General features: G+C 37.1%; 2 protein-coding genes across 28 annotated transcripts in view; one reads left to right on the top strand and one right to left on the bottom strand.

The window, feature by feature from the left end:
• BAZ2B (bromodomain adjacent to zinc finger domain 2B) overlaps positions 1 to 12,677 on the bottom strand; it is a 381,759-nt gene extending 369,082 nt beyond the window's left edge. For 18 of the 19 annotated variants that reach the window (XM_088021659.1, XM_088021666.1, XM_088021670.1 and 15 more), the window contains exons 1-2: positions 12,585 to 12,677; positions 10,937 to 11,121 (exon numbers count right to left, since the gene is read on the bottom strand). The gene's annotated coding sequence lies outside the window, so the exon portion shown is untranslated. The other variant, XM_088021660.1, reaches the window with a different exon arrangement.
• Positions 12,678 to 12,784: 107 nt separating this feature from the next.
• MARCHF7 (membrane associated ring-CH-type finger 7) overlaps positions 12,785 to 22,582 on the top strand; it is a 70,070-nt gene continuing 60,272 nt past the window's right edge. For 5 of the 9 annotated variants that reach the window (XR_003610789.2, XM_088021681.1, XM_028113109.2 and 2 more), the window contains exons 1-4: positions 12,785 to 12,950; positions 16,687 to 16,893; positions 18,620 to 18,702; positions 22,069 to 22,134. Coding sequence is in view for 5 of the 9 variants with exons in the window: in XM_088021681.1 (XP_087877807.1) it covers positions 22,081 to 22,134 (54 nt within the window). In the remaining 4 variants the exon portion in view is untranslated. The remainder of the gene's footprint in view (positions 12,951 to 16,686; positions 16,894 to 18,619; positions 18,703 to 22,068; positions 22,135 to 22,582) is intronic. The other 4 variants (XM_088021683.1, XM_088021680.1, XM_088021684.1 and 1 more) reach the window with 4 other exon arrangements.

Below are 22,582 nucleotides of genomic sequence, written 5' to 3'. Positions count from 1 at the left end.
TATGTCTTTCCTAATCTATATACCTTTTTGTAAAATTTCAGCTTTATTAAGGTATAATTGGCATAAAATTGTAAGATATTTAAAGTGTACATCATGGTGATTTCGTATACATATACAGTGTGAATCAATCTGTACACCTTTCATTGCCTTATTGCATTAGCAAGGAGTTCCAGTACAATGCTGAAAAGGAGTGGTAAGATAAGAAATCTTTGCACTGTACCTGATCTTAGTGGGAAAGCTTCAAATTTCTTACCATTAAGAACAACATTAGCTGTAGATTTTTTGTATACTCTTTATCAAGTTGAGAATGTTCCCCTCTATTTCTATTTGCTGAGTATCACAAATGGGTGTTGGATTTAGTTGAATGCTGCTTCTACGTTTGTTGATATGTTCATGCGATTTTTTATTTTTAGTTTCTTGGTGTGTTGGATTCTATTAATTGATTCTTTAATGCTGAAACAGCCTTACATACCTGAGATAAATCCCACTTGATATATAATTCTTTTTTATACATTTCTGGATTTGATTTGTTAATATTTTGTTAAGGATTTTGGCATCTATGTTCATAAGAAATACTGGTCTCAAGTTTTATTTTCTTACAATGTCTTTGCCTGGTTTCAGAGAGCAAGTTAAGAATTATTCCTTCTGCTTCTATCCTCTGAAATTGTAGAGAATTGGTATAATTTTCTCCCTTAATGTTTCGTACAATTCAGTGGTGAATCCATTTTTGGGCCTGGTGCTTGCTGTTTTGGAAGGTTATGAATTATTGATTCAATTTCTCTAATAGATATAGGCCTATCCAAATCTATTTCCTTGTGTGTGTCTTGACAAATTGTGTCTTTAAAGGAATTGGTCCATTTCATCTAGGTTATCAAATTTGTGGGCATACTACTGGGTATTTACCCCAAAGATACAAATGTAGGGATCCGAAGGGGTACATGCACCCCAATGTTTATAGCAGCAATATCCACAATAGCCAAACTGTGGAAAGAGCCAAGATGTCCATCGACAGATGAATGGATAAAGAAGATGTGGTATATATACACAATGGAATATTATGCAGCCATAAAAAGGAATGAGATCTTGCCATTTGCAACGACGTGGATGGAACTGGAGGGTGTTATGCTGAGTGAAATAAGTCAATCAGAGAAAGACATGTATCATATGACCTCGCTGATATGAGGAATTCTTAACCTCAGGAAACAAACTGAGGGTTGCTGGAGTGGTGGGGGGTGGGAGGGATGGGGTGGCTGGGTGACAGACATTGGGGAGGGTATGTGCTATGGTGAGCGCTGTGAATTGTGCAAGACTGTTGAATCACAGATCGGTACTTCTGAAACAAGTAACGCAATATATGTTAAGAAAAAAAAAAGAAGACGACAGCAGGAGGGGAAGAATGAAGGGGAGTAAGTCGGAGGGGGAGACGAACCATGAGAGACGATGGACTCCGAAAAACAAACTGAGGTTTCTAGAGGGGAGGGGGTTGGGGGGGATGGGTTAGCCTGGTGATGGGTATTAAAGAGGGCACATTCAGCGTGGAGCACTGGGTGTTATGCACAAACAATGAATCATGGAACACTACATCAAAAACTAATGATGTATGGTGATTAACATAACAATAAAAATTTAAAAAATAAAAAAAAATTTGTGGGCATAGAGATATTCATAGTATTCATTTGTAATCCTTTCAATTTCCATGAAATCTGTAGTAATGTTCTCTCTTTCATTTCTGACATTGTTAATTTGTACACTCTTTTTTTCTTAGTTAACCTTAGCTAGAGACTTACTGATTTTATTGATCTTTTCAAAGAACTGGCTTTTAGTTTCGTTGATTTTTTCTATCGATTTCCTGGTTTCAATTTCATTGATTTCTGTCCTAATACTTTTTTTTTTCCTTCTGCTTACTTTGGACTTAATTTTCTCTTTTTTTCTAGTTTCAAGGTAGAAACTTATGGAATTTAGATCTTTCTTCTTTTCTAACATATGAATTCAATGCTATAATCTAAGCACTGCCTTGCTGCTTCCCACAGATTTTGATTAAATTGTATTTTCATTAAGTTTAAAATATTTAAAAATTTCTTTTGAGATTTCTTCTTCAACTCCTATGTTTAGAAGTATACTGTTTTATCTCCATGTATTTTAAGATTTTCTAGTTATCTTTTTGTGGTTGATTCCTAGTTTAATTCCATTATGGTCTGAGAGCATTGTATTTCTTTTTTATTTTGTTTTTTAAAGATTTTATTCATTTATTTGACAGAGAGAGACACAGTGAGAGAGGGAACACAAGCAGGGGGAGTGGGAGAGGGAGAAGCAGGCTTCCCACAGAGCAGGGAGCCTGATGCGGGGCTCAATCCCAGGACCCTGGGATCATGACCTGAGCAGAAGGTAGACACTTAACGACTGAGCCATCCAGGCACCCCAGACACTGTATTTCTATTTTAAGATTTGTTAATGTGTGTTTCACATCCTAGAATGTGGTTTATCTTGGTGAATGTTCCACGTGAGCTTGAGAAAATGTTAATTTTTCTGTTTTGGATGAAGGCGCCTATGTATGTCAATTACATCCAGTTGATTAAAGATGCTGCTGAGTTCAAGTATGTCCTTACTGATTTTCTATGTGCCGGATCTATCCATTTCTGAGAGAGGAGTATGGAAGTCTTCAACTATGATAATGAATTCATTTATTTCTCTTTTAAGTTCTATCATTTTTGCCTCATGTAGGTTGATGCTCTCTTGTTAGATGCATACATATTAAAAATGGTTATGTCTTCTTGGAGAATTGACCCCCTTATCATTATGTAATCCTCCTCTTTATCTCTACTAGCTTTCTTTACTTTGAAGTCTGCTTATATACATAATACACATAGATTTAAAATGAGTTTCTTGTAGAAAACATACAGTTGGATCTTGTTTTTTCATCCATTTTGATGATGTCCTTTAACTGGTGTATTTAGACCACTGACATTCAACATAGCTATGGATATACTTGGATTAATATCTATTACATTTATTACTATTTTCTATTTGTTGCCCCTTTTCTGTGTTCCAATTTTTGCCTTTCACTCTTTTCTGCCTCTTATATTTTAACTGAATGTTTTATATGATTCTATTTTCTCTTTCTCAGTATTTAATTATAGTTCTTTTGTTTTTGCTTTTTTTACTGGTTACCCCTAGAATTTTCAATATACATTCACGACCAATCCAAATCCACTTTCAAATAACAATATACTACTTCACAAGTAGTGTATCTCATAATAACAAAATAATCCTAATTCCTTTCTTCTAGTTCTTATATCATTGCTGTTATTCATTTTGCTTATATATAAGTATACACAAGCACTTATATATACATACATAGACAGATACATAAGAATACATAACTGAAGAGATTGTTATTATTTTGAACTGCTGCTAGATTAAAAAGAAAAATAAAAGTTCATATTTTACCTTCACTTTTTCCTTCTTTGATGCCCTTCCTTTCTTCACATAGATATGAATTTTCCTTCTTTGTAATGAATTCCTTTTAACATTTTTTGTAAGGCAGGTCTATTGTCAACAAATATCTTCAACTTCTATTTGTCAATTTCTCCTTCAGTTTTGAAGGTAATTTCACATGGTACAGAATTCTACATTAGTGGGTTTTTTCCCTTAATACTTTAAATATTTCAGTTGACACTCTTGCTTGCTGGTTTCTGAGGAGAAATTTGGTGTAATTCTTATCTTTGTTCCTTTGTTTTTGTAAGGTGTTCTTTAACTCTGGCCTCTTTCAGGATTCTTTTATCTTTGATTTTCTTCAATTTGAAAGTCATCTGCTAGGGTGTAGTTTTCTTGGGCCTTTATGCTGCTTGGTGTTCTCTGAATTTCCTGGACATCTTGTTTGGTGTCAATTTGGGGGAAATTTTCAGTCATTGTTTCAAATATTTCTTCTGTCCTTTTCTTGACTCTGAGATGGTCTCCATTACACCTATGTTGCATCTTCTCTAGTTGTTCCACAGTCCTTGGATACTGTGTTTTGTTTTTATACTTTTTGTTCTCTTTGATTTTTGGTTTTTAAGTGTTCTATTGTCATAGGGAAAACCCAAGGAAAATGGACTGCCCCTTGCCAGAAGTCCAAGAGTTGTTTACTTGGGAATCTGTTCTAGCTCCTGAAAGTGAATCTCACAATATTGTGGTGGCCTCTGACTGGGTCTCCCTGGAGTTGTTATAAACGTCTCAAACTGTCCACACTGAGCCTCCAGCAATTTATCAATTATAGTTCAGGTTTTCCTACCCAGGGATCTGTTCCTGTGGTGGTTTCAGCTCCTGAGTCTCTACTCCTCTAAGTCACAACTCATTATATTTGTCTGTCTAATATCTCCAATCTTGGGGGTAGTTTTCGCCTTGTGTCCTTCTCTCTCTTATAAATTCAAGAACAGCTGCTGATTTTCCAGTCTGTTCAGCTTTTTCCTTGTTGTTAGGATGGAGAGTGGGGATTTCCAAGCTCCTTACATGTGTTACCAAAAACTGAAACTACTATTCCTTGATTTTTAACAGGCATACATGGTCCTATTCTTGAGGACTAAGGACCTGTGTCATTTGTTTTTTCATAAATAAAGGTAATTTATTCATTCATCTATATGAACTGATGGAATGCTAAATTAAAAATATTTTTTTTCAATGCAGGAAAAAAAGGGAAATACTCCCTTACTACTACTTTAAATAAAACAATATAATGTTTAAAAGTGGAATCTGTATATAAAAATTTACTTTACATTTTATTCTTAAAAGTATTTTTTACCTACCTTATATTAATAAGGTTTTGTTCTTTTCCAAAACATTTTCCTGAATAAAATAAGTTAGAAATATTGCAAAGATAGTCTTTGCCAATTTTGCTATGAACAAAGCTTAAATTCTGTAAACAGTTTTGCCAGCAAGAAAACAAAAGTCTTCTAAATAGGGTGTAAAAACTTCTACTCAGTATCCAAAGTTGCTTTTCTCTCTCTTTGGTTGATTTAGAAGCAAAGTTTTGCAGTAGTATATTTAGGTCTTTCTATACATTTTTTTTTTCCATTGAAGAGAATAAATGCTAATAACTTCTATGTGGCTTGATTCCAAGTACAGGTAAGACTAAACACTAAAACAGTTTTTATTTCTGAACATCAACAGGAAGAATTACTAAAATTTGGGGCACCTGGGTGGCTCAGTCCGTCAAGCGGCTGCCTTCGGCTCAGGCCATGATCCCGGAGCCCTGGGATCGAGCCCCGCACTGGGCTCCCTGCTCAGCAGAGAGCCTGCTTCTCCCTCTCCCTCTGCCTGCTGCTCTGCCTACTTGTGCTATTTCTCCATCAAATAAATAAATAAAATCTTAAAAAAAAAATTACTAAAATTTAACTTTAAAGTCTTTTCTCAAACTCTTTAGATACAAATTTTCATCTATCCAATTAATTTCTTAATGCTATAATTTATGTCTTATTTATTCAGATTAAAGATTATTAATAAGGCCTATTAAAATCCTGATATATAACTTCATGAAAATAATTGTATTTTAGAAGTACTCATCAATTTGTAACATGATGACTGGTAGCAAAATTGATGGACCAAGAAAACATTTGGTTATCAACCTAAAGAAACGATGTCAAAAACAAAACGGTCATTCAATATATGTATAAAACCATTAAGGGAAACCAAATATTCATTAAAGTTGTATTTCATATTTTCATTCACATCCTAGGACCCTAATATGAAAACACATGTTCAAAACTTTCAACTGAAGAACTCTTTGAGATAAAGTTCATAAGAATAAAAAATACCTTAATAAATGGATTTCAAAACAGTAAAATAATAACTTTCCTGAGAAAAGCCTTTCCACAATTTAAGCACAATTAACTGTATGCAAACAAAAAAGTACTGAATTAATATTTCTAAGAACTGAATTAAAATATAATTTTTTAAAGTAGAATGTTCTTAGCTTTAAAGAGAAGAATATTCAAGCCACAACAAAATCAACAACTACCACCAACATATTTGTGTGCTGTGCTAAAGCTAAAAATTACAACCATTAACTATAAATGAAGTATTTAAAACATGTCATTGTTATCACAACATTTATGATGACATAATGTAGAAAAATTTAGGATTTCTTCGGTATTATCCATGGTACAAATGGCCCACTTGCTGTAAAGAATGGCCAATGCTACATGGTGAAAAACTGAGACTGGACTCTGGGATAGGAAACAGGGTTAAGAAGTTAAGTAATATATTTGTGTTTATGTGTACAGTTTTTTAAAAAATTTTTGAAATACAAAAATATTGATAAGGTGTTTTTAAATAATGAAGTATATTCAATGGCTTTAGCAAGTTGCTGAGAAAAGGAAATGAATAGTGGAAAAAAATTAAGATAATTCCTAGGTAGGTTAGTAGTATAACACACATTGCATATAATGCAAAGCCAGTTAGATGTACTAGGTGATTCTGGAGGAAATAGAGTTACCATTTCTTATTATTATACTTAGGTGACCAAAATGCAGAACAGTATCAATATGTGAAAAGGATTCAAAAGGGACCTAAGCGATAGTTCTCTGCAGAGTTTATAGTTCTGAATAGTTTAGTTTTCACAACAGGAAATCCAGAAATAAATCCAGTATAAATTTGAAAATTCAATGTGTGACAAAAGCCATACATAAAGACAGGATTATTTAAGAAATGCTACTAGCATAGCTGGCTATCCATTGAATAGAACATAAAATTGTGTCTTATTTTCTTATTCCATATACAAAAATTAATTTGAGTTTAATTAAACATAGTCTAGAAAATCTAGGATACTACACGATATAGTCCAGGGATAGGTATGACTTTTTAAACTAAGCTAGAAACCCAGAAGTTATAAAAGAAATCACAGACACATTTTACCACATGAATGTATCTTTAGCTAAAGATACTAAATAGCAAGTCAAGAAAAACATGAGAGTTGAAAAAACACTATGAAGACAGGACAGAGTGGTAATAGCTATCACAATTAAAAAGAAAGGATAAACAATCAATATAAATAGGGATTTAGATAAGAGGTACTTTTGGTTGAAAAAAGCAAGATGAATATGCACATTGAAATTTCATGCTATTTTATAAAATAAATGGTTAAAAAAACTATGAAGAGTTCTGTGTGTGTGTGGAGGAGAAAGAAAGCACACATGCACGTGGTGTTATAAAACTATTCTATCTATCTATCTATCTATTATTTATTTAGGAAAGAGAGAGAGTGCGCGTGTACTGGGTGGGGAGGGGAAAAGGAAGAGGCAGAGAGAGAATCCCAAGCAGGCTCCAGGCTCAGTGTGGAGCCCATCATTGGGCTTAATCTCAGGACCCCAAGATCATGGCCTGAGCTGAAATCAAGAGTTGCATGCTTACCCAACTGCACCTCCAGAACTATTCTTTTAAGACTGTGTGATCATGCAGAAAAAAGTGCAGAAAGATACTCACTAATTTTGTAAGGATATTTGTAGAGTTGTAATTAGAGGCAGGAGAGCCAAATTATGAAGGAATGGGGAAAAAAGCAAGAGAAAAGGCCTGTACTAAAATAGATAGTATGCATAATCACATACCTACATTGTTATAAGATCATACATATGAAGAAAAATTAAGAGAAGAAGGGGATAGTGACCAAACTTGCCAGAGGAAATACCCAAGGAATTTATATAAGTATTTGGACACTCTTCTGCTTATAGTTTCATAAAATGTAAACTGAAGTAGCCATAGAGGCCAAATATTATCATTCTGATGTGGGTATGTTTAGCTTAACTGTTATTAAAGGAACAGAGTCAGTTCAATAGGGTTTCACAGTTTATTCGAGAGGTCGGCAAACTTTCTGTAATAAAACAAATAGTAAATGTCCTAGGCTTTCTGGGCCATATTGTCTCTAACACAACTAGTCAAATGTGCCACTGCAGGGTAAAAGCAGTCATAGGTGGTGATGGTTATTTTTAGGAGTTAACTTAGTGAATATAGAATATCAAGTTATTTAATCAAACACTAATTTAGGCATTGCTGTGAAGGTATTTTGTAAATGAGCTTAACATTTACAATATGTTGACTTTAAGTAAAGGAGATTATCCTTGATAATATGATGGGCCTCATCTAATCAGCCTTGAGAGCAAAAACAGCTTTTCTGTAGAAGAAATTCTGCCTTAAGACTGTACTATCCATTCCCATTGGAGTTTCTGGCCTTCTGGTCTGCCCTACAAATTTCACTGTTAACAGCTCCTACAACTGTTTTAGCCAATTCTCTAGACACATAAATAAATAGGTAGTACTATTATGTACTATTTGTTCTGTTTCTCTGGCCAACCCTAATACATAGACAATACATAAACATAGTCTGCCTGTGTTCCAATAAAACTATTTACAATAATAGGCAGTAAATCAGATTTGGCCTGTATACCATATTTTTCCAACCCCTAGTATTATTAATAATAAAAGATAGTTGTTTTTATTTAAAACTATGTTTCAGGCAGTGTGAAATGTGCTTCACATATGGATTCCAGGTGCCTCATAAATTGGGAATTGCTTCTGATCAGATCATATATTCTAGAGTAGCTATATGAGCAAGAATGATATTCCTAGAACCAGTGAGTGCTTTTTTTTTTTTTTTAAGATTTTATTTATTTATTTGACAGAGAGAGAGCCAGAGAGCACAAGCAGGGGGAGCTGCTGGCAGAGGGAGGGAGAAGCAGGCTCCCCGCTGAGCAGTGAGCCTGATGTGGGGCTCAATCCCAGAACCCTGGGATCATGACCTGAGCCAAAAGCAGACGCTTAATCAACTGAGCCACCCAGGCACCCCGAACCAGTGAGTTCTTGATCATGAGCTTAGGTATAAGAAATCGTTTCTCAGGGGCTTGGGCTACCTGCTCAGTGGAGAGCCTGCTTCTCCCTCTCCCTCTGCCTACCCCTCTGCCTACTTGTGTTCTCTCTGTATCTCTCTGTCAAATAAGTAAATAAAATCTTTAAAAAAAATAAAAAGAAAGGGTTTCTCAGAGAGGCGGGTTTTTTTCCCCCTTTTTTTCAGTGAGGGTTTTAAAATGGTATTCTCTTTACTTGTTTTTATATTGTTTCATCTATTAGCTTTGGGGACTGAAAATTATTGCAGCAGAAATCAACAGTGTCTTGGATGTTTATTTATTAAATGTGGTACCTTTTGATTAAACTCAAATTTTTAAAATTCCCTTCAATTAGGGGAAAAATTAAAATTCACAAAATCACTAAATCAGGAGTTTATCATTTTTGGAATGAAAGGAATTCTTTACATCAAAGATTTAAAGCACAGGATCTTTAAGTAGGAAGAAGAGTCCTAGAGGTGCCTGGGTGGCTCAGTCGGTTAAGTGCCTTCAGCTCAGGTCATAATCTCGGGGTCCTGGGTTCAGCCCCCCTTGGGGCTCCCTGCTCAGCAGGGAGTCTGCTTCTCTCTTTCCCTTGGACCCTCCTCCCCACTTGTACTCTCTCTGTCTCAAATAAATAAATAAAATCTTCTTTTTTTTTTTAAAGGGAACATAAGCAGGGGGAGTGGGAGAGGGAGAAGTAGGCCTCCCACTGAACAGGGAGCCCGATGTGGGGCTCGATTCCAGGACCCTGGGATCATGACCTGAGCCGAAAGAAGACATTTAATGACTGAGCCACCTAGGCACCCCAAATAAATAAAATCTTAAAAAAAAAAAAGAAGGATGAGTCCTCAATCTATTATTAAATAATATTACATATTTAAAATTATCTATACCTTGGGGCACTGAGTGGCTCACTCGGTTAAGCACCCAGCTCTTGGTTTCACTCAGGTCATGATCTCAGGGTCATGAGATCAAGGCCTGTGTCAGGCTCTGCTCAGCGTGGAGTCCACTTGGAACTCTCTCCCTCCCCCCATGTGTGTTCACACTCTCTCTCTCCCAAATAAATAAAATCTTAAAAAAATAGAATTACCCATAACCTGAAATAGTAGATCAACCAAGTGGTTGATGCCACATGGTTTCCTTCTCCAGGGATTAATAAGATTCCCATTTAAGAAGAAATTGGTATCCTTTCTTTTCAACTCAGGGACCTCCCTATAACCACTCTTTTCTCATCCCTGGTATTACCTCCTGTTACTCAAAAGCTTAAGAAATCACCTACATTTAAAAATAATTTGATTTATAAAAAGCAAACATGACCACACCTTTTCAAGATCCCATGGGTTATTCAAAGTGAAGAGTATCTATAAGATTGCCCTTACACAGAGAAGCATCTTAGGTTAAGCTGTAGAATGACAAAAAGTAAGAAAAATTGGAACTTTTAAATTCAATATCTGAAAGAGATCTCTAAGCTATCAGATAGTTGAACAAATGTTTAACCACAAGAGGAAAGAGCTGTTATGACCATGACCAAATGACAAATTTATAAAGTAGAAGGGGGAAATTAATAATAGTAAATAAGAGCCTAATTTAGAGAAGAAGCCAAGTTCAGAAATGGAAACTAATAGGAGTGGTGTGGGCAAGTGATGAACCAAGATATTTAGATATAAAAAGATGTGTCAGAGTTGGTCATAAGGACAAGAAATTTAGCAAAGGAAGGTCAATTAGGAGAATTTTGTGCAAAAAATAAAATTATGGAACCTAAATTAGTCAAACAGTTCTGAATTCAAAAATTTTGCCTGTCAAATCATTTTGTACTGATTTTTAGTTCAGAAAAATATAGTGTCCACTGTAACCCATCTGTATCCACAATTCCTATCAAATTGTCTTTAACATAGGAAAATCTCAATGATTTGTTGATATTGATAGTTACATGGAAACTCAAATCAGAGAAGGCATTTTAAAAAAACAATAACCATTCTTAAGGAATAAAAACATAGTTATCAGCGATCTTTACCCAATTACTAGCATCACTAAGAAATTAGAGTCTGGAAGGTATGTTTAGCATAGAAAATTGGAGCCACACTCACCTCTGCTGATATCATCAGTTCTGGGTGGGGATGAAGCCATAATCTGCCAAAATCTGAACCATTCTTGCCAGGTTTGGGGGTTCTGTAGAGAAGTTACTGCTACCAAGTCTGACTGCCATAGCTCAGGAAAATGGTGCAGTCATTCCTCTTAGCGTAGAAAATACTTGAGAAGATGTTTAAGGGACCTAAAAAATATTAAGCCCCAGAAACACAGTATTAGCAGTGGTTTAGATATGGAATACAATAGGTAAGTTAGGGAATGCTTACAATGTTCCAGGAACTGATACATTATCTCATTTAATCCTTTCAACAATCCTATAGGATACAGGTATTGTTATTAACCTCATTTTACAGAAACAGATTCTAGCAAGATTAAGGAATTGCTCAAGACAAGAAAGGTAGTAAGATAAGAGGCAGAACGAGGATTTATACTCATGCAATCTGGTGCTTCAGGTGTGTATATCAATAGCCACAATGCTAGAGGTATATTCAAACAGGCTGAGAAAAAAAATGTTTCCTAAAAAGGCCAAATTAATTTCCTCTAAAGTAATGTGTTCACTGTATCCCATACCAGGTGCTCTTTAACTCACATCCTAAAAACACAGACTGGCATTTACCTGCCAACTTTAAATAATAAACTTTAAATCTTTAAAATTTATAATATTTTACAATTTATTTATAATAGAAGCATAGACAATCTGTTAATCTCCCAGAGTGAAATGGGATAAGTGATAGTGCATTCCCTTCAGATGAAATGACAAAAAAATACATATAAACCTCATACTTCATTAATTGAAATTATTTGAATCCAATGCATTGCTTCAAACCTAATAAAATAAGACACTTTAAAAATCAGGTGCCGCGAGTAAGCCTACAAGTTTCAAAAACTTATCTTTACCGGTAAAGAATTTTTATGTTTGATAAATTATTCAAAATACGCACATTATCACCTGGATCCACGTAATATCTAAATCCACATAAATTGTGGCTTTCTTCTCTAACTTACTCCTTTTTATTTTTTACTAATCATTTACGTTATTAAGTTTACCACATCTACAGGTTTTTCAAAGTTTCGCCTAATTTTCACCAGACCATTTACCTCACAATTTTCTTCCCTGTAAGTGAATTTTTACTGCCAAATATGTAGCTACATTATCAAAGATCAGTATCACGATTTTAAAAGCATAACTGTAAAAGTATATCACCACCAAGACTTAATGACCACCAAGAAGGTACGGTCCCGGACAAACCGGCCCCTACCCTGAAAGGGGAGGGCTCGCAGACCACAAGCAGGGCGGGCAGGGAACGGGAGGAGGGGAGGTCGGAAGAGGCAGTGCTTGATTCAAGTCCATAAACATTCGCTGCGCCACTTACCAAGGGCCAAAAAAAAAAAAAAAAAAGGAAAAGGAAAAAGAAAAAAAAATAGCTGGGCAGTATTTCAAGCAATGGGTCCTGCAGGTTTACGGGAGGGGGCAAGAGCCTATGGCGGGGACTCAGGCGCCGGAGAGCGGTAGGGCTGGATCAGAGCCTCTCGCCAGGCAGGCGACGGAGGCCAAGTAGGGCCGGGCCTCTAGCGCCCCGCTCCCGGCGTCCGCACCCTCGCTGGCCCAGACGCCAGCCCGCCAGCCGACCAGCCGCAGCTGCTTACCAGTGGCGCCTTGCTGCCTCCCCGGGGGCAGCCCTTCAACGGTTGTCGCAGTCAGAGCACCACCCCGCGGTAGGGTACGTCGAGCCCGCCCGCAGCTCTCGGGTTCCGGCAGGACCGCCCCTCTCGCGAGAAGTCGGGGCGGGGGGGGGGGAGGGGGGAGTCCGTGAAGCGGGGGGAGGAGAAGAAGGGAGGGGCTTTAACGGTGGCGGCTGGTTCTGCGCCGGATCCGGGAGAGGGGCGGGCGCCATTGTGCTTCTCTGCGGACTGTTGTTCCTCAGTTAGGGGCCTAGAACTCCGAGGAGGAAGGCGGTGGTGTGGTCGCTGCGAGCAGGACGCGCCTTGTTCAGTGCCAGCTCGGGAGCAGGGGTAATAAGCTGCGGCGCTCGGGCTTCTCCCTCTCGGGGAGTTGGTTCTAACCAAGGCCGCGTGGGGGAGGGGAGGAAACGAAGTGCAGGCCTGGGGACGCGGAGACTGCTTCCCTCGTCTTTAGTTGGGGCGGAGGAGCGGGGCGGTTACGAAGGGCGGCCGGGCGCAGGCCTCCGCCGGTGGCCTTTCGTCTGGTGGTGGAGTTTGTGACGGGTAGACAGGCAGATTGTACGTCTTCCTTGTGGTCGGCGAGGGCGAGGGGCTTGGGTCCTGCTTTGGCCTTCGGCGGCCTCTTGGATGGGGGTAAGGAGGATTCTCCGGATCTCTACGGACCGGGAGTGTCACGAGTGAAGTATTTAGTGAGCGCCGTGTAGAAGGTGGAGAGGGTTGGGACTCCGCCAACCCGGTCTCCATTTGAAGGGTCTTTGCCAGCCCTTTAGTTGCGGTGAAGATTTGCTCATTGATCGCTCCATTTCCTGAATATCGTGGTACTTCGGGATTTGTTTTTTATCGTGGGAAATTGTTCTTCAAATAGAAATAGTTGATGGTATATATATATGTATAAAACCTGTTGGCATAAGAAGTGAAAATAATGGAAGGCACCAGTTGTAGAATTTCCCTCATCTTGATGGAACTGCGTAGTGAAGATGAACATGTACGAAGAAGCACCATAAAATACTACAGTTATTATTTTTTTCTACGTACACATGTAGATAGTAATGGGAAAATCTGTCCTGGAAATGGATTCGTCACAACTAGTGTCGTTTGGCACTACTGAGAGTAAATGTGCCAAAGTGAAATTGAATTTAGTAAGATTTTTTTTTTTAATTTTGTAGGACTTTTTAGTTCTTTTTGCAAATTATTTTAAACCTCCCGGTAGTCCCTTCTCTCCTTTCTATCTAGAGCTAAAGTAAGGTTAAAAATGAATTTTTGATTTAAAAACCAAACGATATACTTTTGTTAACAAGGCACATGGTGTAACTAGATTTTTTTTCATGAGATAAACATTTTGATTCAGGAATGGGGGTCAGTATTTCATTTACAGCTCTACAGCCTCTTGTGAAACAGTTGTGGTGTATGAGGCATTAGAGTCAGAAGATCTGGTTTTGAGTCTTAATTTTGCCATAATTATTTAACCTCTTCAGATTTTCCTTGGAAACATAGCAGTTTTCCTTGAGTTGAGGTGAGGATAAAATTAGATGAGGTAGCCGGTAGTAGTCAACACCTAGGGGATGTAATACTCTTGGGAGTGAATTTTTAATGGATATAAACAATTGAAATTGATACCTGAAGTCCAGGTGTTTATATTCTGATCAGAATAACCTTAAAATTTTACTCTGCCTGTAATATCCCCTTCCCTCCAATAATGTATTTCTGTAAGTTCCATACTACAAATGTTTTTAGATAAGAACTTTTTACAACTTTTCCTTTGCTCTCTAAATTATGCCACAGATGTAAGCATGTGGGTATGCATAGTCTTGGCTTTTTTCCAAAGTTGCATGGAGAGTCAGATGTCTTGAATAAGAATGATTAAAAATTTCTACTTACTTAAATACAGGTGATTACTCTTTGCTACGCTGGCAAGAGAGCTTACTTTCCAAGATAAAGCACAAAGATTCCCTTATATAGACATGCACATATGTTCTACATGAAGATGTCATAATCAACTGAGACGTCATCCATGGCTCTCATACAGCCAATTTTTAATGAGCTCCATAGCCATTTCATACAACTCTTCATCTCGCATAAGTTCAAGAGTTGCCCATGTTTTACTATTTTAGGAAAATAATAGTGCAAAATTACCAAGTTATGTATAACATTTTTGATAATTTGTTATTTGTTGTATTCTGGCTACTAGACCAGGGCTTCACATTACAAGAATGAGCCTGACATAGCATCCGCCTTCCACAACTCAGAGTTTAGTCATGAGGCTAATGTATAAACAACTACCGCTGTTGCCTTGATTTAAGAACATAGTAGTACTGTGGGAGCACAAAGGAGGGGTGTTTAATCTTTGGGGAAATTTTTTACAGGAAGTATTGCTTGAACTGAGATGTGAAGATGACTAGCAGTTTGATAAGGAAATTCCAGAGTCATGGTATCTATTTTGTTTTAGGAATGGACAATTTGTTCCCATAGCTGCAACAGATTGAATGGAAGGTGACATGAAAGACCTGCTGTTTTAGAAAGTGCTCTATGCTGTTGGGAATGGAGAGCTATTGTGTCCCTAAGTCCAGTAAAAATGATTTTTAGATTATCTTTACTGACAGCATCCATCTGTTACTGCAGATAATTAAGTGCCAATAATAAAGAACAATGGGAAATGTATAAGTGGAATGTAGGGTGAAATGCTTGCATCAAACCTTATTTTTAACCAACAAATTAAACTGAACTAATGAACCTTTTAACTCTTAAATGTAACAGGATTAACAACTGATCACAGTAGGATTACAATGTAAAATGAGTAAGATTTTGAATTACTTGTAGGAGCTCTTTGAAATCAGTAAAGCAAAATTCTGTTGTAATGAAATAATTTATCTTCTCACAAATCATTATAGAAACTCTATCTTTAGAGTTGCTAGTAGTAAGATGAACCCAAGGGTGGGTATAAAATTCTAATTTGAGAGTTGGCTGGGGTTTAATTTTCATTGATCTTAACTTTTCTATTCTGGTCTGAACTCATGTGGTCAAAACTGGTTTTTCTTGCTCTCAAATATATTTCTCAGTGGCTCTACCAGTTAAACTACGTAAGTTGAATATCTGGTTTTGAAATCACCTACTGTTCTACACCCAGTTTTGTCAACAGCCTTAGAAGAGGGCAAATTTTGAACCTTAAAGCTAGGTTCTCACCTTTCACTAGGATGATTGCACTCCATTGTAATGTGTTTCTCACCCTTCAGAAAAAAAACCCTAAAATTAGGTGTCCCCTCCGAGTGAAGATTGAAACTTGACATTTATAGATTAAATATACTTCAGAGAAGAACAGATTATCTTATAAAGTAGTGTAGACTTAATAGTCATATTTTCTCTTGAAGATGTTAGACATTTTTCTAATTATTATTTAAGGCATGGGTATATCTTTGTATCTTAAATAGCTGTCATCTAAAAACCCAGAGGCAATTTTTTAGAGGACTTTTGGTGTGACCATGCACAGCTTCCATATCTTCAGGTTCTCTGGGATCAACAAAACACTAGCATTTCCCATTTAAAATATATATCTATTTTTTTCCCTCAGAAGCAGATTTTTTAAAGAAAAGGCTATACCAAATAGAGGTAAATAATGGAATTATGTTTGCAATTCCGGAAGACTAGTGGCTATTAAAGTACATAGGTATTTTGTGTGATAACTCTGGCCTTCATGCCATGAATTTATTGTGTAGTAATATTGTGCTCTTGACAATTCACTAACTGGAACTCCACTAGATGTTTAAGATAAATTCTAAATTAGACCCTGAAATAGAATCAGATTTTTCATAGAAACTGGGTAAATAATAATTGTAGCAAAATTAAAATTAGGATGAGTTATGATACTTTATTGCTGCATAGGAAACCACCTCAGAACCTAGTGGATTAAAACTGCTGTTTACTATTACAGTTCTGTCTACCTGTTGAACAGTTCCATTGGTTTTGCCAGGGTTCACTCATGTACCAGCATTCAGCTATGGGATTTCTCAGACTGGAAGGTCCAAGATGGCATTACTTGCATGTCTGATAGTTGGTATTGGTTCATATTTAGGCTTTGCTTCATGTGGCCTAATGATATGGGAGTCTCAAGACAGCATTCCAAGAGAGTGAAAGTGGAAGTTGTAAGACTTTTACAGCCTTGCAGATCATATAATGTCACTTAACACTGCATTCTCTTCGTCAAAGTAAATGTCACAAGACTCATATTCAAGAGGGGGAAAATCAGATTTTACCTCCAGCAACATCACAGTATAAAGAGGTATGCGTACTTGGATGGGAGGGATTTGGAGCCATGTTTTATAATTTACCACAAGTTGCTTAGAATAGTTTTAAGTACAGGCACTTTTAAAGATGTCATGATTGGGATTTTCTTTAAAATAGAGGATGGTAAAATAGACTATAAGGTAAGTCAGGTGTTGATAATTGTTGGAGACTGTTGATTGGTACATGGAGGTTTACTACTGTCTCTAGCGTTTGAAATTTTTTATAGTAAATTTTTTAAGGCATACTCAGGTACTTGAAACATTCTGTGAGAGATTTTAACCTTATCTTCTACTTAATATTTACTAGAATAGTACATTTTAGCTTAGTATTTATTTCTCTTGTGGTATGCAGATACTAAAAGAGGGTAGACCAGTAGTACTGCAATTTAGGGAATTATTCTTAGAAGTTCTTTATAGATTTTATTAGAAGTTATTAAAAAACATGTCTTCATTTGCAAATAACTGTTTCCCTTAATTATAAAAGGAAGACCAGGTACATTAAAGAAATTTTGGAAAACAATATAAAGCAGAAAACAACCCAACCAGAGATAACAAAATGTTAATAATGCTTATTTTTCCCAATATTTGGGAATATATGTGCATATACTTATATAGGCAAGGTTTTTTTTTTTAAGATAGTAATTATTTTCCTGTAATAAATCTGAATGACTTTAAAAAGTCTTTTTACCATGTGTTAAAGACACTTTTTTTTAAAAGATTTTATTTTAGAGAGGGAGGGAGAGAGAGCAAGGGCAGGGTGGGCCGGGGAGCAGAGGGGGATGGACAAGCAGACTTCGTGCTTAGTGCAGAGCCCAATGTGGGGTTCAGTTCCAGGACCCTGAGATCATGACCCAAGCTGAAATTAAGAGTCGAATGCTCGACTGACTGAGCCACCCAGGCACAAAAAGATAAATTTCAAGTAATGAAAAAGCCAAGAGAATGTCTACTAAGCTGTATGAAACTTTTTAATAGTGATAGCATTGCTTAATAGTAGCGAGTATTTGCTGAATACGTAGTATGTGCCAGCAAAGTTCAAAATATACCTTGGAAGTTGGTACTTTTATTATCCCCATTTTGTAGGCAAATAAATATTAGAGAAATTAAGCCTAGGGTCACAACGAGTAAAGGACAGATCTCATAGCTTGTGTTCTTAACTGTCATTTCTGCAAATAGTTAGAAATTGGCTGGTGTGCCAAAAATTGGGCAATGCTTAATTTATCTTGCCTGGCCTCAGTTTCATATTTATTTTTATCTTTATTAATTAATTAATAAAGGGAAAGTCTTAGGTGTGGGCCATACTATTTGTGAGTGTAGATGGGCCTGAGGCCTTTTTTGTTAGTCTAGTTATTTGGTTTATGACTACTGTGTGATTCCTTGACCAATCCTGAATAACACTGTTAATTGTAAGTAATGGAACAGAGTGGTCTAGAGAGTGATGGGAAAGGATACAGGTTATTTGAGAGATCCCTTTATAAGTAGGATCAGCAAAAAACCTTTTAACATTATGCTGTCATTTTTCTGATCTTAGGAATTAATAAGCTTTCTAAATTTGGTAATCAGGAGTCCAAGTCATAGTTGGTAAACAATTTGTGGTAGTGCTCAAAGAAACCTTTTCCCTAAGTAGGGAAATAGGTAAAACTCCCTTGGTCTTAAGAGTTTTCTGATACTGCCAGAAGCTTTTCAGTTCACTTTTTCATTGTCTCCTATTTTTATTCTTCAAAGGTCAACTCAGATGTTACCTCCTCTGAAGTCTTTCATCTGGAACTTTTGGCTATTCCCAGTCAGTGCTCCCATGGCATTTTCAGGTTTTTGTTGTTTTTAAATACAGTTTTCAGTGTGGTGTGAGTGTCTGATCTAGAAATTGGTGTAATTGCTAAATCTCTTTGGTAATTATTCTTGTTGGGCTTCCTGACTCTGATCCTTTTGTCAGTTTTGAAAAAATTTCAGCCAGTATTTCTTCAATATTTTTCTCTGCCCTGATCCTTTCCTTGTGTAAATCCAACTAAATGTACACATTTCCTCACTCCTCTTTCGGTGTCTCTTAAACACTCTCTTCTATATTTATCGTCGTCTGTTTTTCCATGCTTCATTCTGGATAATTTTCTTTTAGCCTATTTGTGTAGTTCTTCAGTTTTGCTTACTTTATCGTTAAATGCATCAGTTTTCCACTTTGCTAACATTGGGGCCATATTCATCTGGTTTTGCTGACTCATACCTCTTGGCAGTGGGTTAATTTTTTTTCCTTTTATTTTTGTGTCTTGTAATTTTTGGTTAAATGCCCAGCATTGTAAGTTAAAAAAAAAGTGGAAATTGAGATAATATTTAAGCCTGGATATGGACATACTCTACTTCTGTCAGACTGTTGGTGTGATGGGTTGAGTTGGTTTAGTCTGTAGTTGAGCCAGGCTTGAACTTTATCATCACTTTACCTTCAGAGTTTTTCAGTAGTAGACTGCTATTACATAGTGCTTGGTGTGAGGGCTGGGGTACTGGAGGATTTCTTTTAGTATTCTTTCACTATCCTCAACTTCCTGCAGGCCCTGCACATCTGTATCATAAAGAGTCTCTCTCTCTCTCAGGTTGTAACTCTCTCAGCAGTAGGCTGCCTTTGTTTCTTATTTGAAGCAAAGCTCATGGTAAAAGGGGGTGTTCTTAGTTCTGTATATCTTTCTCTAGTCAGTCAGGCTCTCCGTGCCTGGTCCTCAGAGGTGGGCTGTCTCAAAATTTCTGTTCTTCTTCCTGCCTCCTAGAGTCCAGTGTGCATGCAGACCCCTGCCATGCCCCCCAACCCTCCTGCACCCCAAAAGCAACTGATCTCTGCCTTGTATTGATGGGAGATCTTGGACAAGCAGGTTTCATAGCCCTGCAAGTGGCCACAGACCTTTGCCTTGTATTGGTGTAGGATCTGTCCTGGAAGTGGGGTTTCATACCCCCTTTCCTAGCCACAACCAATCCCACCTTGTACTCCTGTAGGATCTGGAGCATGGATGACCTTCTTCAAGTTCTCTCTTAAGCATAGGCAGGCTCTGCATGGTCATAACTATAGAGAATGAGACTTTCAGCTCTCCTGTTTGTCCTCATTCTTTCTTAGGAGCTCTCAGTGGAGGTTTTTGCAAAAGACTCACCTTGTGTCGAGGCTCCCAGAGTTTCTAAACTGTCTCACACTAGCAGATATTTATTTTTAGATATTTAAGAATTTGATAAATTTCTGCTGTTTCTTATCAGCCTTTTTGTGGCCACCTTTGTTTTATTTCTTCTTGTGGAGGGGCTCACCCATTCTTTGTTGTTCAACTCGTAGCCTCAGCTCTGGTGCACTTGAGAAAAGTGATTTAATAGATTATCTGGCTCATTCTTGTTATGTTAGGAATTGGAGTGATGTTCTCTTATATTTTTCTATGCATTAAGCAGTGAGGGAATATTTAAGCCCAATTTTATTTGTTTTATTTTGCTTGAAAATCAAGCAGAGACAAGTTGGGAGACTAGTAAAATCAGTATCCACATAACCATGCCTTATGCATATTCTGGGCTTTGATTTCTTCCACAGGACTGGTAAAATGAAAATTTAAGTTTTCTAGAAATTACAAATGTTCCCAGGGTGGAAATCGCTTTTGTGTTTTCATATCTCTTGGAATCCCATTTTCCCTTCATTACATTCTTTTCATTACATATCCTTAATTGTCTTGTCAGGCCTCCATTGCTTTTAAGAGGATGCTTTTTATATTTTAATCTAACATTTTTCATTGTTTTGAGGAAGGATTGCTTTGAGTAATCTATCAGGAACTTCAGATTCTCTTCTATAGCATTTTGTGTATCTCTGCTATTATACTTGTATCACAGTTATTTTTGTACTTATTTTTATTCCACTCCCTCTACCCCTGAAATATGAGTTTCAGGAGATAGGTTTTATTATTATATTTCTAGAATTTAGCACCCTACCTGGTATATTGAAAGTACTCAGTAACTTTTTTTTTTTTTTTTTTTAAGATTTTACTTATTTATTTGACACAGAGAGACACAGCAACAGCAGGAACACAAGCAGGGGGAGTGGAGAGGGAGAAGCAGACATCTCGCTGAGCAGGAAGCCCGATGTGGGGCTTGATCCCAGGACCCTGGGATCATGACCTGAGCCGAAGGCAGGCGCTTAACGACTGAGCCACCCAGGCACCCCAAAAGTACTCAGTAACTTTTAGGGGTTTTTTTGTTTGTTTGGTTTGGTTTGGTTTGGTTTTTTGGTGGCAATTGGAAATTAGGTGGAAATAGTAGGTTAGAGTTCTGGATGCTGGGCCAAAGAATTTAGACTTCCTTTCTAGTAAGGTACTAGAAAAAAAGAATTTGATTGGAAGTGGCACCATTACTAGTAGAATGAAATACAAAAGATGAAAATGTGAGTTCACTTTAGATAGAGCCAAGCATGGTATTATTAGAGACTGACTTTGTTGGTTTACCCAGAGTGGCTCTGGTAATCCAAGTAAAGTCTTGCTGAAAACATTGTAAAATTCAATTTTAATTTGTTTGTATTCCAGTGTGAGTTGTGAGAGAGTTTCTCAGTTGCATTTAACATGTGATTTTGAGTTCTTGATAATTTGCAGATAAGATCAGGCACAGAATTACAGAATTTTACATGTCAGGTGATGATACAGAATTTCTTTAGGCTTTTTAATCTGAACTGAGAGAAGGTTTAAGGCAAGATTATTTCCACAGAATAGATTTGCATTGTGCTGTTAACTTTTTTTTTTGTTAAAGATCCTTTATAATGTTCAGCAGGTAACTGGAAAACATGAACTTATTTTGAAGAGCTCTTCAGAGAGTTTCTTAGGAAGCCCAGCAGAATGAAATTACCTTTGGGGGGGGGGAAAAGCCAATTTTCCTAGTAGCTAACAAGTCACAGCTTTATGAGATGAACAGACTACATAAATTGTAGAGTTTGTGTGAATGTATCTATTTTCCATTCCTGTTGCTTATGTCAGTCATTATTAAAATGCCTCAAAGTGAGAGGAGGGTATACTGAACAGGGTGAAATCACAACCGGTTAGGTAAACTAGCAGTTAAATATCTGCTCCAGAGAATCTTCACCCAAGTGACCTCATTTCCAAAGCTGAAAAGTTCCCTAAAAGTTTCAAATACTGATAAAAATATTTTTGTCGCTCATTTTCTTTTTTCTGCATTCAAAGCAAGTCTGGAGAATGGAAAATCAGCCCCTTGGAGCTGGCAGTACCTCAGCTTATTCAGATATGTTGGTAAGAAACATGAACATATAATTCAGGTGGACTTGTGATGCCTAGGACTTGCATGAGGCTTAAACAGAGTACAAATTAAGTGTGCTGTGGAAATTTCATACCAATCATGAATGCTGTATACAACTTGAGTGGGAAGGCATGGCAAATAGTCACATCCCTTCTGCTCAAGCTCATGCTCCACTGTCCTATCTGACTTATAAAACACAGGTTTAGGGGTGCCTGTGTGGCTCAGTTGGTTAAGCGTCCAACTCTTGGTTTCGGCTCATGAGTTGGGCTCATGCACTGAGCATGGAGGCTGCTTAAGATTCTCTCTCTCCCTCTCCCTTTTCCCCCACTCCCCCCCCAAAAAAAACAAAACACAAGTTCAAGGATGAAAGTATCAAGAATTTCAAGATGTCAGGAGCAGAGCTTTCAATCAAGTGTAGCATCTTGTACTTCTGCATGTGTG

Source organism: Eumetopias jubatus, unplaced genomic scaffold (genome assembly GCF_037043125.1).
Source record: "Eumetopias jubatus isolate StellerSeaLion01/CBP00866 unplaced genomic scaffold, mEumJub1_p1.0 scaffold_3, whole genome shotgun sequence".
In the NCBI taxonomy this organism is placed as follows: Eukaryota; Metazoa; Chordata; class Mammalia; order Carnivora; family Otariidae; genus Eumetopias; species Eumetopias jubatus.
Note: the sequence above shows the minus strand (reverse complement) of the source record. Positions and strands in the feature narration are given on the sequence as shown.